At 40.1% G+C, this 17,229-nt stretch overlaps 1 protein-coding gene and 1 long non-coding RNA gene across 8 annotated transcripts in view; one reads left to right on the plus strand and one right to left on the minus strand.

The window, feature by feature from the left end:
* Tfpi (tissue factor pathway inhibitor) overlaps positions 1-17,229 on the minus strand; it is a 49,109-nt gene that overhangs the window by 23,873 nt on the left and 8,007 nt on the right. For 3 of the 7 annotated variants that reach the window (XM_031370820.1, XM_031370817.1, XM_031370818.1), the window contains exons 2-3: positions 15,531-15,631; positions 1,012-1,122 (exon numbers count right to left, since the gene is read on the minus strand). In XM_031370820.1, the coding sequence (XP_031226680.1) occupies positions 1,012-1,120 (109 nt within the window). In that variant the 5' untranslated portion in view covers positions 1,121-1,122; positions 15,531-15,631. Of the gene's footprint in view, positions 1-1,011; positions 1,123-15,530; positions 15,632-15,824; positions 16,105-16,619; positions 16,733-17,229 lie in introns of those variants that run through there. The other 4 variants (XM_031370816.1, XM_031370822.1, XM_031370819.1 and 1 more) reach the window with 3 other exon arrangements.
* LOC116090391 overlaps positions 15,999-17,229 on the plus strand; it is a 1,839-nt gene continuing 608 nt past the window's right edge. Inside the window, exon 1 of the long non-coding RNA XR_004118670.1 lies at positions 15,999-16,482. This is a non-coding gene — a long non-coding RNA (uncharacterized LOC116090391). The remainder of the gene's footprint in view (positions 16,483-17,229) is intronic.

A 17,229-nucleotide genomic window follows, 5' to 3' on the forward strand; every position in this document is an offset into this window, starting at 1 on the left:
ACAATGATAACCGCATACATTTTTCCATTATTAACATTCTTATCTTACACTCCATGAAATTGGAACTCCCATCCACACCAGTCCCTTTGATATCTAGTCTCATCTCAGACATGGTTATTTTGAAAATACTGGTAAGAAGGAGAGGGTGGCTGGCACTCGGGTATATAGTTCTTTTCCTTCTCTTACTTCTCCTAGCTCACAGATAAAGCCGTGTTACCAAGAATCTCCTTCAGGTCTTCACTTCTCGCAGTATTTCAGAGCTAGTTCAGAGCTAGTTCAGAGCTTTACTGCTTACATAAGATGTCTCTCCTGCTGAAGTGATTTGATTTTGGATAGTCTAGAAACTAACATACACAGTACAAGAATTGTCTTAAGAAAAATACCACTTTGGGGTTTTTTGTTTGGTTGGTTTTGTTTTTTTTTTTAGGTTTTTCGAGACAGGGTTTCTGTGTGTAGCCCTGGCTGTCCTGGAATTAACTCTGTAGACCAGGCTAGCCTCAAACTCAGAAATCTGCCTGCCTCTGCCTCCCAAATGCTGGGATTAAAGGCAATGTTTTTGTTGTTGTTGTTGTTTGTTTGTTTGTTTGTTGGGTTTTTTTTAATGTCTTAGGGGGCTGGAAAGATGGCTCAGCAGCTAAGAGCACTTGCTGCTCTTCCAGAGGACCCAGGTTCAATTCCCAGCACACAAAATTTTAATTTTGAATATTAAAATTGTGGCCTTTATGTGTCAAGTACTGGGTTGTAGCAGGCTATACTCCAGTTTCAAGAGGCTCAATGCTGTCTTCTGGGGACAGTGCACACACATGGTGCACAGTCATGGAAGTAGGCAAAACACACAGACGCATAAAATAATAAAACAAATGCACAGTCATGGATGTAGGCAAAGCACACAGACTCATAAAATAATAAAACAAAGATTTAAAAAATAAAAATTCTAGCTCAATGAATTTTATACTAAATTGAGAGTTTTGACAAGCTAAAATAAAAAAATCAATCTTTGCAATATCTTACCTGTATCATCAGCTTCCTCAGGCAGAGCACTAAGAGGCTCAGGAAGAAGGCTGAGCAACAGACACACAGTTGCCCAAAAGGCATGTTCTTTCTTCATTTTGTAAGTCATTTCTGAAATACAGAACACAAACATGCTTAATAAGTAATCAGGGTGGATGCATCTACAGGCTAGCAGGAATCTCATAAACTTCCGAGTGAACTTAATACATCGCATTTAATACGTTCTCACAAGCTGCTGTCAATACATTCTAAAGCTCACCTTTAAAATATGTACATGAAGCATTTAGGGCTACAAATGCATCTGAACATTTAATAGCGTTTAACAGGAGGCCATCGTTTAGCCTTGAAAATACAAGGTAAAGGAGAAATGCTTGAGAGACATGTACATGCAGGTTAATATGAGTTGGTATTATCTCTCAGATGTGGGATCTAAATTTAAATATTGGTGGGGAGGATATGACAGAATGATGGTTCGATGTTTTAAATGCAACCTAAAATGAATGAATAAAAAAACTGGTTTGGCTGGGCAGTGGTGGCGCATGCCTTTAATCTCAGCACTTGGGAGGCAGAGGCAGGCGGATTTCTGAGTTGGAGGCCAGCTTGGTCTACAGAGTGAGTTCCAGGACTGTAGGATGCCGTCCCGCAGCTCCTACCTGCGTGGGGTTCCACGAACCGAGGATTTGGAAACCTGTAATGGGTGATAGAGAGAATAGAGACAGACGCCAGGAGAAATGGGTCTCATCAAGGCGCAACTTTACTTAGTGAACACGGAACATATATACCAGATAAGCACAGGCATGCATTTTACATTCAGGTGAGAACAGACATTCGGCAGGATCAAAGCTAAAACTCTAACACAAAGGATTCCAGGACGGATAGAGAGATCAAAGGTTCACGGCTTCCTAGGGACCTGGTATCTGGTCCTTGAATCATTTACATAGGCTCCAAACCCCCAGCGAGCTAAGTCTCTGGTTTCGGATTTGAGTTCTTTCAAGAACACAGCAGGGCCACCACATATTCACCCTAACTGTATAAATTTATAAAGGGGAAATGTGATACGATCTTGTTGTGTTCTTGAAAGAACTCAACAGGGCCACCACACCAGGACAGCAGGCAGCATACACTAGCTGGTAGGAGGCCCCTAACACATATATAGCAGAGGACGGCCTGGTCTGGCCTCAGTGAGAGAAGCCACACATAACCCGAGAGGCACTTGAGGCCCAAGGAGTGGGGAGGGCTGGGGGGTAGAATCCTCTTGGAGATGGGGGTGGGGGGTGGGGGGGGGTGCCAGGGCAGTGCTAGGGGATGGGGAAAGAATGGGATGAGGAACTATCGAAGGTAGACCAGAGGGGGATAACAACTGGACTGTAAAAAAATGATTAAAGATAATGTGTGTGTGTGTGTGTGTGTGTGTGTGTGTGTGTACTAAAATAATAAAATACCTGCTTGTTATACTCATTATATTAATATATTTTTAAAAACTGGTTTGAGTCCAAACAGGTTGCACTTTGCCTGCCACTCAGCAACTCTGCTTTCTTAGTCAGAACTAACTCTTATTTTATTTTCCAACTTTTTGTTGTTGATGATGTTGTTAACATTCTGAAGGCAACTCTCAACTTTGTCGTACTCTTTCCTCTTGCTTTGGTCCCTCCTTCAGAAGGAAGCTTTGTCACAAATCCCCTCCTTGTCTCTTGTGGTATTTGTTTTAGAACTCATTTCCTAACCAGGTTTTCTGCGAGATAAGCATTCAGCAGCTGCACACAATGGACGTATCTTTCACCCCAGCCACCCCCTCTCTTCAGTTCTTCAAGTCATCTTTCCCCGGTGTATGGAGTTGTCCGTCTTAAAGACAGAGAAGTGATGAACCAGCACTTTTGCACCCCAAGGGAAATGGATTCCCGTAGGAAGTGGGACATTTCCTGTTTCAGAACGATTTAAAGATCTGGATCTTAAAAGGAAAAGAAGTTGGAAAACATGTAGCTTTAAAAAACAAAAGACAAAAAAAAAAAAAAAAAAAAAAAAAAAAAAAAAAACCGACTTCCCCTTTGCACTCAAAGGGGAAAGGAAATGATGACCCTGGGACATTGACCACTCAGAGTCAGAGCAAACATACGATCTACAGCTACCCCTTCAAATGCCTACGTTTATATCATATATGTAATTGTCTTAATTCTTACTTCTACTTACTTCTATAACAGAATAAGTAAGATTGCATAATTCTTAAATTATAGAAATTTCTGTCATCATTCTGCATTCCAGAAACTACCAAATCAGAATACTGACAAATAGAAAATAAATAAATAAAAAGGCACAGGTGGGTTGAAATACATTAATAGTAAAGTAATGAGTGCCGTTTTACGTTCAGCATCACTAAAATCACTGATAAACTGTATCATCGGGTTTCCCGTGACCCGCTGAAAATGCCAGAACATAGCTGGATGTTAGTCACCAGCAATGTTACAAATTTATAATTCGTACAACATACCCCATGCTGTTATGCGGCTCTGTTACACACATGTAGTTATAAAGAGAATGTCTACCAAACATCTGGGTTTTAATGTATTGTTTTCAAATACTTTCAGAGACTCTTTGATTCCATTTGATTCCATGGGAAGTCCATTGCAGCTGTATTTTGAATGTTCTGTGAAGTAGGGTTTTTGTCTGTCTGGTTCAGAATGTCAGCTTAGGTAGGATGCCTGCCTGCTAAAACCTTAAGGATAGAGACTCTAAATCTATCCGGTTAATCCTATTTAAAAGCTGCACCTTAAAACATTACTTATTTAGTCATTTAGTAGTCAGAACCAGCTTAGATGAGATAGATCAAAATGTCATTGACCACATTCCAGAAAATGTGGAGCTACCAAGGCCTAGCATAGCTGATTTACATTAACCTCAAAAACAACTAGAATCTCTAATCAGGCATCTCTAATTGCTTTATTCTTTGTCTCAGTAGAGCCTCTCCCTTTTCTTCCCTCCACACAGCATAGACTATGATCCTCACCATTCCTGGATTCTGGACTACTTTCTTATACACCAGGTCCAAACAGACAGTAAATAACTCTGGCAATTTCAATATGTAAAAAGTGGAACCCTTCATTAGAGTTCCTTTAAAATGGAGCATCCTGGGGACCTGAGTGGATTTCATGAACTCCAAACCTGACTCCAATGATGCTAAAGACAGAAGGGATCTGGCATGAGCAAAGGCAGCATTCAAACCATGGCTGATCTTTTTCATGAGGATATATGTGTTTGCGCCTGTAGTAGCAGGGTGGGGTGAGAGTGGCAGAAGATGTTGGGGAGGTCATGGAGCTGGAGTTACAGGGGTTTGTAAGCAGCCTGATATGGATGCTGGAAGGCAAACTCTGATCCTCTGAGAGAGCATCAATGGCTCTTAACAGTTTAGGCATCTCGGCAGCCCCAAACATCGCCAGGCTTAAAAGTATGTACTTTTTAGCATAGAGGATAAATATATAGTCCCTAGAAGGATTATTTTGCAAATCGACCCATTATCAGATACATAGTTGACTAATATGTCCTTGGTTTCTTGCTTGAGGAGAACTGAATGGTTTTGTTCCATCAAATCACATGATGCACTGGTTTTTCCAAAACAATACAGTCTCGAAACAGACAATGTTAAGAATTTGAATATTGTTATTCAAGACAAATATTTTTGTGATCACACTGATGGCCAGAGGACTCAGAGATAAAAATCTTCCTGTGCTTCAGTCGTGAGACTGTTATTGGAATCAAGACACTATCTGAGTGTCAACCATGAGACAGATAGAAACCATGTATATAATACAGGGAGGGCCTCATGGAAGCAGATCTTTACAAGCTCCTGAAGACATGACACCTCTCAATGACCACAGTTGTTGCAATTATCTTTAAAAGCCTGAAAGAACATTAAATATACCCATTCCACTACTATGACCTCAACTTCAACCAGCTGTTCAACATCACCCTTGACCTCAAGTTCAGCATGTTATTTAGTCTTATAATGACAGATGTTGACAAAAAAAAAAAAAAACCCTCATATTTAAAATTATGTCAGAAATATCTGAAACACTGTTCTAGAAAAAATACATTAGCCTCATCCTTCTTCACCCCCTCGACTTTCCCTCTCCAGAAATAACTCACCATTGGGACAAATCAGTGTTTCCATATACAACTTGCATATGCTATTACATATGTATATACTGTGATACTCTGCATATGTAAATAGGAATGGTATGTATGGTGTGTAGATTTTTAAATGTGCTGTTTCATTGAAGAAACTTTCTCTAGAATATTACATGATAAATACTCAAAAATCCTCACAAAACCAATATCCCTCACTGTCACACGTAATAAGGCATGCCAAGAATGTAGGGGGATTGGCATTCTTTTGATTCATATTCCTCTACATTATCCACTTCCTCCCATCTAAATCCATTTTAGGAGAAAGCAGAGTGAGAGAAGACGGGAGACCTGCCAGTGTCTGAGCTATTATTCAGGGATGTATATTTAACCTAGTAAAAATAGAGATGAATTCAAGACCTAAATTGGTTAAAAATATACCCATCTGTCCCCAGAACAAAAACTTTACTATTAAGATGACAGTACTCCTCAATGTAGTCTACATATCTCATGTAACCTCTATACAATCCCCAGGTAATTTTTTTGTCAACATTGATAAGGAAATCTTAAAACTCATGTGGAGATTCTAACTATTTACCACAGCTAAAGCAATCATGTGGAAAAGCAAGGTTAAAAGACTCATACTTTCTGATATATGTGTGTGCCTTTGTCATATGAACAGATAAAGAATATATGTCACGAGGCTGGAAAGATGGCTCAATGATTAAGAACACTGGGTGCTCTTCTAGAGAAGCTGGGGTTGATTCCCAGCACCCACATGGCAGCACACAACTGTCAGTAACTCCAGTTACAAGGGATCTGACACAGACACACATCTATGTGCTAAGAAGGTATGTGCAAACAAAATACCAATGCACATAAAATTTTTAAAAAGTAAGAGGGAGAGAAAAAAAAATAAAGAGAAAATATGCCACATATGTATAATGGAGTTTTATTCATCCATAAAGAATGAAATCAAGTCAGTCCCAAGAAAATGGATACACGTGAAAACCATTGTGTTAAGTAAACCAAGCCAAACAAATGAATAGAAAACAGCAAGGACGATCTGAGAGCAGGATTAACAAACAAGGAAAGGGGAGGGAAGAGTAAGGAGAGGACAGAGAGTTGTGAGGAGGGTGGATCCAAATAAATGTTGACATATGTATATATGAAAATGACAAAAAAAAAAACCCTACTCATTGGTATACTCGATGTGAGCTAATCATATTCGAAAACTGAAAACAACTCAAAGCTACAGTAATCAATGAATTTTGGCAGCTGCATGGATTCATGGAGAACTGGGAATCACTAAATAGATTGATGTCTACAATCAACTGACAATGTCAAATATTTCAAGACCACTCAGTTGGGAAATGTTTATCTTTTCAGCTAAAGATGCTGGCACATATGGATAGCCAGGCATGGTGATGCACACCCTGAATCCTAGAACTCAGAAATCAGAGGCAGGGGGATCTCTGATTTAAAAAGTGGATTCCAGGTCAGCCATGGATACACAGAGGAAACCTGTCTTGAAACTGCGCCCCACAAAAAGAAACAGACTAGACTCTGACCTGGTATAATACACAAAACTTCACTAAAAATAGGTCAGTGGCCTAAATGAAAGAACTAAAGCATTAATGTTTTACAATATGACTAAATCTTTGTGATCATACGTTGAGCAAAATCTCTTAGACATGGAATCAAAAGCAAACATAACAAATGAGAAAAATTGTATTCAGTTAATATTAGAAACTTACCCTACAATACAGTTAATAAACCCTATAGACTAATAGAAAATACTTGCAAAGCATTCTTATCTGATATAGGACTTGTGGCTAGCCAATGGAATTCTCATGAGCCCTTCTCCCATCGGGGCTGAGGTTTTGGCTGGCTTACGTGAATCATAACTTTGCCTGATACAGTTAGCTGGGCCAAAACTCCTTCCTAACCTTGGAGGTGAACCTAATACTGCTATTCTGCTAAATGGACAAAATATTAAACCAATTCCTAATGGCTTATCACTGTACCCAGAGATCATAGCATCTCTCAGTCCTCCTCAGTGAAGCTGTTTTTGCAGTAGGTGATGATTAATATAGGCACCCATAACTGGTACAAAGAATAAAGAACTATAGAGTGCTTAGCTCTAAATGAGATACCTAGACCAAGGCCCTCCCAAGGCTAAGGGACCCTCATGGAAGTGGGAGGGGGATTTGAGGAATACGCTATCGAATACATTCCTCGTGAAAAGGTGTAATACAACTAGGAGACACTCACTGGTCTAGCCCAACATCTCTGCAGTGAAAGCGTACACACTGCCATCTGTAAATTATCTAGAAAATTCATATATTCATCTCGCACATGAGCCGGTGTGTTGATGCATGTATTTAATCCCAGCACTCAGAAAGCAGAAGCAGGCACATCTCTGTGAGTTCAAGGCCAGTCTAGTCTACAAAACAAGTTCCAGGACAATCAATACTACACAGAAAAACCCTGTCTTGGGGGTAGGGGTGGGGATAGTACATGTATCACAAGCTTGCAGCTAATAAATTTGAGCTTCCTGGTGCAGATTCACTGTACTTTACACATATTGTTGATCTTTTAAAAACTTTTATGGGCTGAACAGACATGGTGGCAAATGCCTTTAACCCCAGCGGCAGAGGCAGGCTGATCTCTGTGGCCAGCTTGCTCTACATAATGATTTCCTGGACAGCCAGAGTTGCATAATGAAACCCTATGTCAAAAACCAAAGAAAAAAAGTTTCATGATGAATATATGTTAGTGAGTACTTTCCTATATCTAGAAGAAGAGAGATTTTACTTTGGCTAATTCTTCACTTATGGTCTACAGATAAAAAGCATGAGAGGCAAACCTGGCTACAAGGAAAAGGGGAAAATTTTGGAGAAGCACCTTCTGGGTTCACACGATTTTCTCAGCAGCAGTGGCTAATGCTGTTTCCCCTTTGTATTGATTGCTCTAGCCACACAATTTGACTGAGCCCGGGGGGTCATAGCCACGAAACCATGGCAGTCTGTTGTCGTAGACTATGTGGCTTTGTGTTTGCTGCTTCTCAGTTTGGGTGAGTTCGCAGCACACTAATGCCAAGGAAATGAAGAAAGAAAGCAGTCCAAAACTAAGGTGTGTGAAGGGAGACAGGCTATACAGCTATTCTCACAATTGTCTCGGGTTTGTTTGCAAGGTTTTTTGTTTGGGTTTTGTTGTTGTTGCTGCTGCTGCTGCTGTTACAGAGGCTGCCTTGACAAATCTTTTCTATGTTTTGAAGCTATTTGAAGTTAAGCAGTATCCTCAACTGAAAATTCCAGAACATTTATAATAACTAGGTGCTGTAAATGAATTGTTGGCTTTTTTTTTTTTTTCTGAGATCGTCAAGCCACATTCCCTAGTGTAGGAATGGCTTGCCTCCGGAGAGGTCTGTGAAGCAGGTTTGTATTCTCAGGAAAAGAGTATTTTCTGAAAAAATATATTGTAGGAATGCAAACGTTTGGTTAATTCTCCAGGGGAGAGCATGTCTGAGAGGCTGCACGTTTACCACATACCACAGAGTAATAAGTCCACACAGGGCCTCATTTATCTCCTCCTAACTTCCCTAGGAGGTACATTCCTAGTGCACATGGTCATCGCTTAAAGCAAGATGTGAGCATCCTTTATGACATAAAATTTAAATTGAGCTAAATGGAACTCTGGCTATAAGATACAGATAAACGTCAACTTTAAAAATGATATTAGAAGCACAGAAACATTTACTATAAAACATTGTCCATTTTTGTAATGATGTAGGTTGCTGTATCTTGACAATAATGCTGTGCAACTAGCCAAGCAGCCATGCTGAACTGATGCTTGCTATCCATTATTTACATTCCGGTATTCAACGCCTAGACGACTAGGAAGAAGCAGATGGGACCCCGAAGTACATTTGCCTGCAGCACTCTTAAAAGAACTACAATATATGGAACAGGTACCAAATTTTAACACAGGAAAATATAAAACTAACAACTGTATTATTTATGTGTCTATTTATTTCGCTTGAAATATTATCTTACACTGCCTGTTGCAAAAGAAGCTTAGGCGGCATCTGTTACAACAGGGTAAAATCTGGTTTCTCTGATATGCTAATCCTATAAATAAAATGTATTAAGTAATATAAATTATACAGTGATTATTATTATACTTTTAAAACTGGGGAAATGTTTTATTCTTCCAATTTAAACTCTATGTTTTATTAACAGTTACATTTAATAATAAAAAATACTTCCCACCAATCTATCCGCATATATGCAGAATATCAAGTTTCAGCCCAATTCAAAGCAACTCTGGGAATTCCTTGCCTACTTCCATGGAAATGGTACAGAAGTTTGCCCAATGATAAACCCGAATAAACAGACAAGACTAAGCCTGACCAAAAAAAAAAAAAAAAAAAATAGTCTTTAGGAGACTAGAAAAATGTGCCAAGTATCATATTTTCTTTTTTCTCTAAACTTTGGTGGGAAGAAAAACCATAAATTTACACATTGAGGAATCAGCTGAAGAGGAGAGCTGGAAAGAGCGAATCCTATTGGGTTTGAGCCTCTTTCAAGCACCTACCGATTATCTCTGTTTGCCTTGTCTGGCTTTAACCGTGGGTGGTATGTTAAGCTTGTTAAGCGTGTTTAGATGGCCTCCTGGGGGTGCACTTCTTATTTGTGCTAAAGTCACAACTTGTCAATTAAAACGGAGGTGATACAAATAACAGGTTCCATTATTGACCTTTAGCATCACCTTGGTTTATCATTTGGAGGGGGAATCATCTTATCACTGTTTTATACAGGAAACAAATATTGGTTCAAAATGGTGAAATGAACTGTCAAAGAAAAAAAGTCCCCTAACAGTGTAGAATTGTCTAAAATGAGTACTCCATACAGTACAATATACCCTGTCTTCTCTTCATAGTTAAATGTTGCCTTGCGGAAGTAGTTTGAACACAGAAGATAAAAGAACTCCATAGGTATGTATATCTATGTCATTTTCATGCATGTATACATGTTCATATGTATGTGAATGTCATGGGGGGATTATAAGTGTACGTGTATAGAAGCATGAGTTAATGTTGGGTGTTTCCTCAATCTCTCTCCACCTTCAGGGTTCAGGAAGGGTCTCTCAGTGAATCCAGAGCTCACGGTTTAGCTAGTCTAACCAGCATGCTGATTCCCTGATCTGCTTCCCACAGGATGGGATTGCAGACAGACCTCCACGACCACCCAGTGTTTATATGGGTATGGGAGAGTCAAACTTCTTTTTGCTTACAAAAGCTCTACTGGCTGAACTAGCTTTTCAGGTTTTTTTACATGCTGCTGTGGGAGAAAAGTCACAAATACTCTTACCGTGATGCTTTATGAGACACAATAATGATTAGCCTGGCAGGAGATGCCTGCTTGTGCAATATAGTTATAAATGCTATGTGGGTAACCAACAGCTTTCTAATTGGAATTTTCAGACTCACTCCACAGGAAGAACCTCATGTCTGGTAGTGTAAATCTTTCCTAGAACATGTAGCTGAGGAGGTGGGGCATGGGCTCTGTGGAGAACTCACTACTATTGTTTTGCTGGTGCATGCCTTTAATCCCAGCACTTAGGAGACAGGCAGATTTCTGAGTTCGAGGCCAGCCTGGTCTACAGAGTGAGTTCCAGGACAGCCAGGGTTACACAGAGAAACCCTGTCTCTAAAAACAAAACAAACAAAAACAAAAACAAAAACAAAAACAAAAAAAAACCTACCTTCTAAATACCTACACTTACAAACATAGATTAGTGCAGCTTTCAGCCCCCTCCCCACCCCCACCCCCATCAGAGCAGATTCTCTCTGCTGCTATTAGAAAGAGTCACAGCTAGTAAAGTACAGAAAGTAATTGATCATGGAATACTCATCCTTAGATGAGACATCTACATTACAACATGCTCCCATGCTCAGGCCACACTAGATGGGGGTGGGGCATAAGAGCCAGAGCTCAGGGAAGGCTGCTGAAAAATAGTCCTCTGGACTTGACAAGGCTTTTACACTCAAAAAAAACTCAGAGTAACTATAGTTGCCTGCGTAAGACTTATACAAGATCAAGCCAACCTAGCACAGTTAAGGAATGAACGTACTAGGCCCCACCTCAGCCTGAAAGGTACTGTTACTGATGGTTCCTGGAGGTGCTCTTTTCATGGGTTTTGCTAATGATAGTGTGATGGGGAACTCTGTTTACGGAATAAATTTACTGTGCTAGCTTGGCTTGTAAAAAAAAAGAAAAAGTGTTTTTAGCTTGTATAAGCCATGAGGAAGTTGCTCCTACCTTGAATGTACCCTATCAGCTGGCCCGAGATGGAGCACTTCCTGGTACAGTTGGACTATTTTTCAAAAAAATTGTTGATTGTTGCAACATATTTCACTGCCTCAGCTATTCCTACAAGGTAATGGGTCACAAGACTATGCAGGCTAACTGCTAAGTTCTGCGTTTGAATGAAAGGCTTGCTTGCTTGCTTGCTTGCTTGCTTGCTTGCTTGCTTGCTTGCTTGCTTGCTTGCTTGCTTGCTTGCTTGGATGGATGAGGCATGGGCTGGACACTGGTTACAGAACCAAGCCTTGCCAGCACCCATCCAAACAGGATAGGAGTTAATCTGGCTCTCCAAAGTTTTATGGTTTTTGCCTTTATAATCCTTGGGCTAACAATAGCTGGAGCCTTAGCTAGAAAATTTTCTCCAGTTGGGTCTTGGTCAGTCTCTTTTTAATAACAATAGTAATAATAATAATAGTAGTAGTAATAATAATAATAATAAGTCTAATTAACTAAAACCAAAACTTGAGTCAGACTGGTGACTCTCTAAATGACCCCAGAACCACAGCAGTAGGATACCCAACCCTCTAGTTGGAGGTTAGATGGAGCCACATCCATGAGCATCCTGACAGCCCTAATTAGACTCAGTGATTTATGGGAAGGTTGTAGGAGAGGAACTGGAGAATGGATTTGATAAAATACATTGTATACTTGTTTGAAACTATCAAAAAATTATGCTATCATTTTGTCTCTAGAAAAAGAGGAGAGAAGGAGGGAGGGGGGAGGGAGGGAGAGGGGGAAGAATGGGAGGGAGGGAAGAAAGAAGGAGGGAGAGAAGGGAGGGAATGGAAGGGAGGGAAGGGAGGGAGGGAGGGGGAGGAGAGAGTTTTCCAAAATGATAAGTAGTAGTGAACTTTTAAAACTTTTAAGGTTTGATGTTTTCTCTTGGTAAAACAAAGTATTAACAATCCCTCATTAAATAATTTCTGGGCTCTGGTGAACTCATCCAATCAATTCCTGGTAATGTTTGCCTTTAAATGTCAGTAATTCTTCCCACTAAACACTTGATTTAGCCTCACAGCCAGATTTATTAACCAGTTAGTGATTACTATATACAAAATAGGCAGGACTTTGGTTTGCAACATAATCACTAAATCATGCATTGTCCTACATGTGAATGTTCATTGTTCAGAAATACCTACAATTCTTTTAAAAACCAAAATTATACTTATGAACTAAATATTTCAAAAAAATAACCAGTATACATTCATATTTATTTTAGCCAAAGGAAATAATAATATATACTTAAGCAATGTATATTCAAGCTTGAAGCTGCTTGGTAACGACTACAAGTAGGGTGATTATGCAAGAAATAAGCAAGACAATATTCATTTTAAAAGTTCCTCACAGCCGGGCGTTGTGGCGCACGCCTTTAATCCCAGCACTTGGGAGGCAGAGGCAGGTGGATTTCTGAGTTCGAGGCCAGCCTGGTCTACAGAGTGAGCTCCAGGACAGCCAGGGCTATACAGAGAAACCCTGTCTCAAAAAACCAAAAAAAAAAAAAAAAAAGTTCCTCACATTTACAACAAAATGTATATTTGAAGATTATTGGTGGGGAGGAAGGAAATGATGTTCAAGGGAGATACATGGTTTGACAAGAGAAGATACAAAAGTTTTGTAAGAATGTGGACATATTTTTGTTATTTTTTTCTTTAAATTTTTAAATGTTATTTTTGTTATCTTCTTTGTTGGTTATTGAAGCAGTGATTAACTGACACTCTCCACAATCAATATGATAATAGATCAGCTCACCGAGGCTAGCCTATGCGTATCCAAAGAACAAATCTTTAATCTACACTTATCATTGGTGGTTGATTTAGATGTCAGGATACAATAATCTCTGTCTAGGGAAGTGGTTCTCAGCTTTCCTAATGCTACGACCCATTAATACAGCTCCTCACGTTATGATGATCTCCAACCATAGGAGATAATAATAATTAGTTATTTCATTGCTACTTCATAACTAATTTTGCTAATGTTACAAATCATAATGTAAATATGTAATACGCGACCCCAGGTTCACGACCCACAGACTGAGAACCACTGGTCTAGGGGGTATCTGTGTGTATGTATTTTATCTTGCTGGGTTGAAGACAGGGAGCTTTTTTAAAATGCTGCTTCATCTAAGTGCACTATATAGAAAGATCCACTTAGAGTCACCTTTAACTTATCCTATAATGTCATACCTGTGACTCAAACAGCTGCCATATGATATTAAGAAAGATGGCTCAAAGTACATTGATTTGCTGTAAATGATGAGAATGTTCCAGAAAGAGCCTGAATTCAAGCTGAGGTAGCCAGTCTTGAAATATCCTCCATCTGTGTTTTGAGTACCAGAGGCTAATAACTGAGCCCATTAATTTAAGTTTCTAAACTAGCATGGTTATTTTTCTTTTGGGCACAAAATATAACTGGGCAATTGTTGTTTGTGTTTTCATAAATGAGCTATTAACCATTTGTAAAAACATTTTTAGTTAGACACCGTTTAAGGTGATGAGACAATTGGTACTATAGAGCTCACAAAGCCTAGCCAAGTCTTCTTTTCTTTTAACTACCTTGCAAGCCAGTGAGAAGTCACAGGGGTAAAGGCACTCATTACACCAACACTGCAGTCTACATTTTTACCCACTGAACTTAGGCAGAGGTGGAAGCCACTGAGAGACTAAACTCCCTAAACTGACCTCTTCTACTTTCTTAGTTTTCCAAGGCAAAGTTTCTCTGTGTAGCCTGGCTGTCCTGGGACTCGATCTGTAAACCAGGTTGGCCTTGAACTCAGAGATCTGGCCACACCCAGTTGATCATATTTTTAAAGACTCCCCCGATCAAAAATAATTAAGTATGGAGAGCAATGAAACAAACCATTTTGGACCTGAAGAATGAATATTAGAACATGGAGCAATTTTAAAACAAAACAGAAATTAAAGCACACAAACACATGATCCTGGCTCTGGTTCATCTACTTATTGAGAGATTGACCAATCCAATAGTGAATCTTGTTTTGGATTTGGCTCTAGTTACAGAGGGTGTAATTTTCTACAAAACGGCTCAATATAAAATTCCCTGATGTCATAATATGTCCATATTTGAAACTGTGGCCATTTTAATGATTTTTTTTCTTTTGGGTACAAAGTAGTTAACACATGGTTTTATAAAACAAATAAGGTTCTTCTTGGAATAAAGAGGCTAAAATCTTTAGACCATGTGGCTCTAACCTCTTATTCATAATATAAAGAGTAAAAATGGACTGGGTGGTGGTGGCCGCAGACTTTTATTCCCAGCACTTGAGGAAGCAGAGGCAGGTGGATCTCTGAGTTCAAAGCCAGCCTGGTCTACAGATTGAGTTCCAGGATAGCCAGGGCTACACAGAGAAACCCTGTCTCAAAAAACAAAAGCAAAACACAAAGTAAAAATGGAAATCACCTCATGGGGAAAAAAAGTTATGTTGCAACAAAATAGCATAGACAAACTGAGATGTTAAAAGACTTTTAATGACGGTGTGGTTATTCGATGTGTACTGCTAGAGATGAAGGAATTCATAAGTATCTGAAATATTCTGGCATATTTTCTAGGTACAGCAAGACTTAGAAGACTTAGAAACTAATTCCGGGGTGGGAGAGCATATCTGGATCACAACCTCATTTCATATCGGTGGCTAGTCTCACTATAGACCAGGCTGACTGAAACTTGCAGATCCTCCTCCCTCTGCCTCAGAGGGGTAGTAACTACAGGAGTGCCACTGCCTCTGTCCTTTATTCTTTGTTTGAGGTTGTGATGAGAGCAAGGGATAACAACTAGTGATGGTGGGCAGGCACTGTAAAAGGACATTTGTGAGAATGTCCCCACAGGACGACACGCATGCCAACACAGAAGTCTGCTTCCTGCTTCTGTGCCATCTCCCGAATGAGCATCTCTGCCTAGAAGCTACTGTGACTGTGACAGACACTGAGCAGTGCACCTGGATACCTTGTGGTTGGGCCAACTGGACTGGCCAGCACTCCTCCACCCCACCACCACCCTCTTCCATGGATTTCTTACCTTGATGAGTCAGTAGTCCTTAAAAAAGATCTGGAGATAAGGTCCCAAAATTATACCGTCTTCAGAAGAAATCCGGAGACAGGTCCCGAAAATGACACCGTCTAAAAATAATAGAGTTTAGGGGGGCGGTCTTAGTTGGGTTCAGTTTCTCTAGCAGTTAAAGAAATAAAAGACAGGAAAATTCAGAAGGGCAATGGAGAGAAACAGGAGAGAAATTTTGGAGCACTGACAGAATCAGCAGTTAAAGGAAAGCGTCCACTTAGGGTGAGGAACACACTCGTGCATCAGACACACCGAGAAAAAAGATCCTCGGTAAAGCAGAGAGGGTGCTCGGGAAGCCGAAAACCCCAGTCTCTTCTCCCGAGTCCTGGGGTTTTAAAGCATCTGAAGAGTCTTCCTCCCCCACTTCAGGGTTGGTCAGTTTGACGTTGATTGGTCCGAAACTACGAAACTATGAAACTACTGTGACATGTACTCATCAGGTCTTGACCTTGTGGAGTCAGTCCCTCAGTAGGGATTCTTCCCTTGAGGCTTTTGTCTCAAAGTCAGTAGGTGAGGAAGCTACTCATTATCTAGCCACTGCCCCTCTCCCTATCTGGAGCCTGCCGGGAAGTCTGTCCAACTTTTACCCTAACGGACAACAATACCAGCTTCTGGTAACAGGAAAGAAGATGGGCGGCCACAGACTCCACCTGGAGCAAAGAACTGCCTCACGGCTCACCCGAGGCCTGGGTTCTGCCCAAACTGTGGACACTGTGGGGTTGACTGTCCTACTCGGCCTCTCCAAGATAGTTTTTCCCAAATTCCACAGGAAAATCTCTTAGACCTTCTGGGTCTGGTGGCTGAGGGCTGATTGCTGCCCACTACACTATCCTGTGTGGCTGCAAAACTCTGTTAACCTCTGCTCACAACAAAGCCATGGAGATCACCATCCTGGCTGTCCAGGTGGCAGGTAAATCTGTCATTCTTAATTGACACAAAGGCCATTTGGCCTATACTTCCTGCTCAAATTTTCCCTCAGACCTCTGTGGTGATGTTGACTGCATGCCTTATCAGATCAGGAGCAGCGCAGTAACCTTAGCCTCTCACCTCAGGGAGACAGCTGCTTAGTCAGACCATTTCCTAAGGCCTTGCCTTTTCCAGAGCTTAAGTCTCCAGCTGAGAAAGGCAAGCTCACAGACACGTTTACCTCGCTGACAGGCTTCCTGCTGAGAAAGACAAACTCACAAAAAAAAAAAAAACAGATTTCAATGTAAAAGCAAACTCAAGCTGTGGTGCCATTCCTCAAAACTTGCTTTTTACTATTCCTTTATTCAAAAGAGCTTGCTTTTCAATGACTTTGTTTAGTAACCAAACACCTATGCCTCATAGTATTAGATATTTCCAGATTTAAAAAAAAACAAAAAAACAAAAAAAGGTTTAAAGTTTATGCAGGTTGCAAAGGTCAGAGGAAGGGATTCAAAATATGTGAAAATGATTTAAGGTATGTGAAAAATGAGTCTTTAAAGATGATATTCCATATGAAGACTTCAAGGTTCACTCAATGGAGTTCTGATGTGTTAATCTTGCCCTGGTAAAACACTGGCTACCAGACTTTTTAAAAACATCATAGTTGTAGGCCCAAAATTTTAATTTCCTTTGGTTGTTTTCTAAATACAGCCCTAAAGGGGCTTCTCACTATGCAGAAAAAAAAAAAAAA

The sequence above is a fragment of the Mastomys coucha genome, unplaced genomic scaffold (assembly GCF_008632895.1).
Source record: "Mastomys coucha isolate ucsf_1 unplaced genomic scaffold, UCSF_Mcou_1 pScaffold15, whole genome shotgun sequence".
Taxonomy (NCBI): domain Eukaryota; kingdom Metazoa; phylum Chordata; class Mammalia; order Rodentia; family Muridae; genus Mastomys; species Mastomys coucha.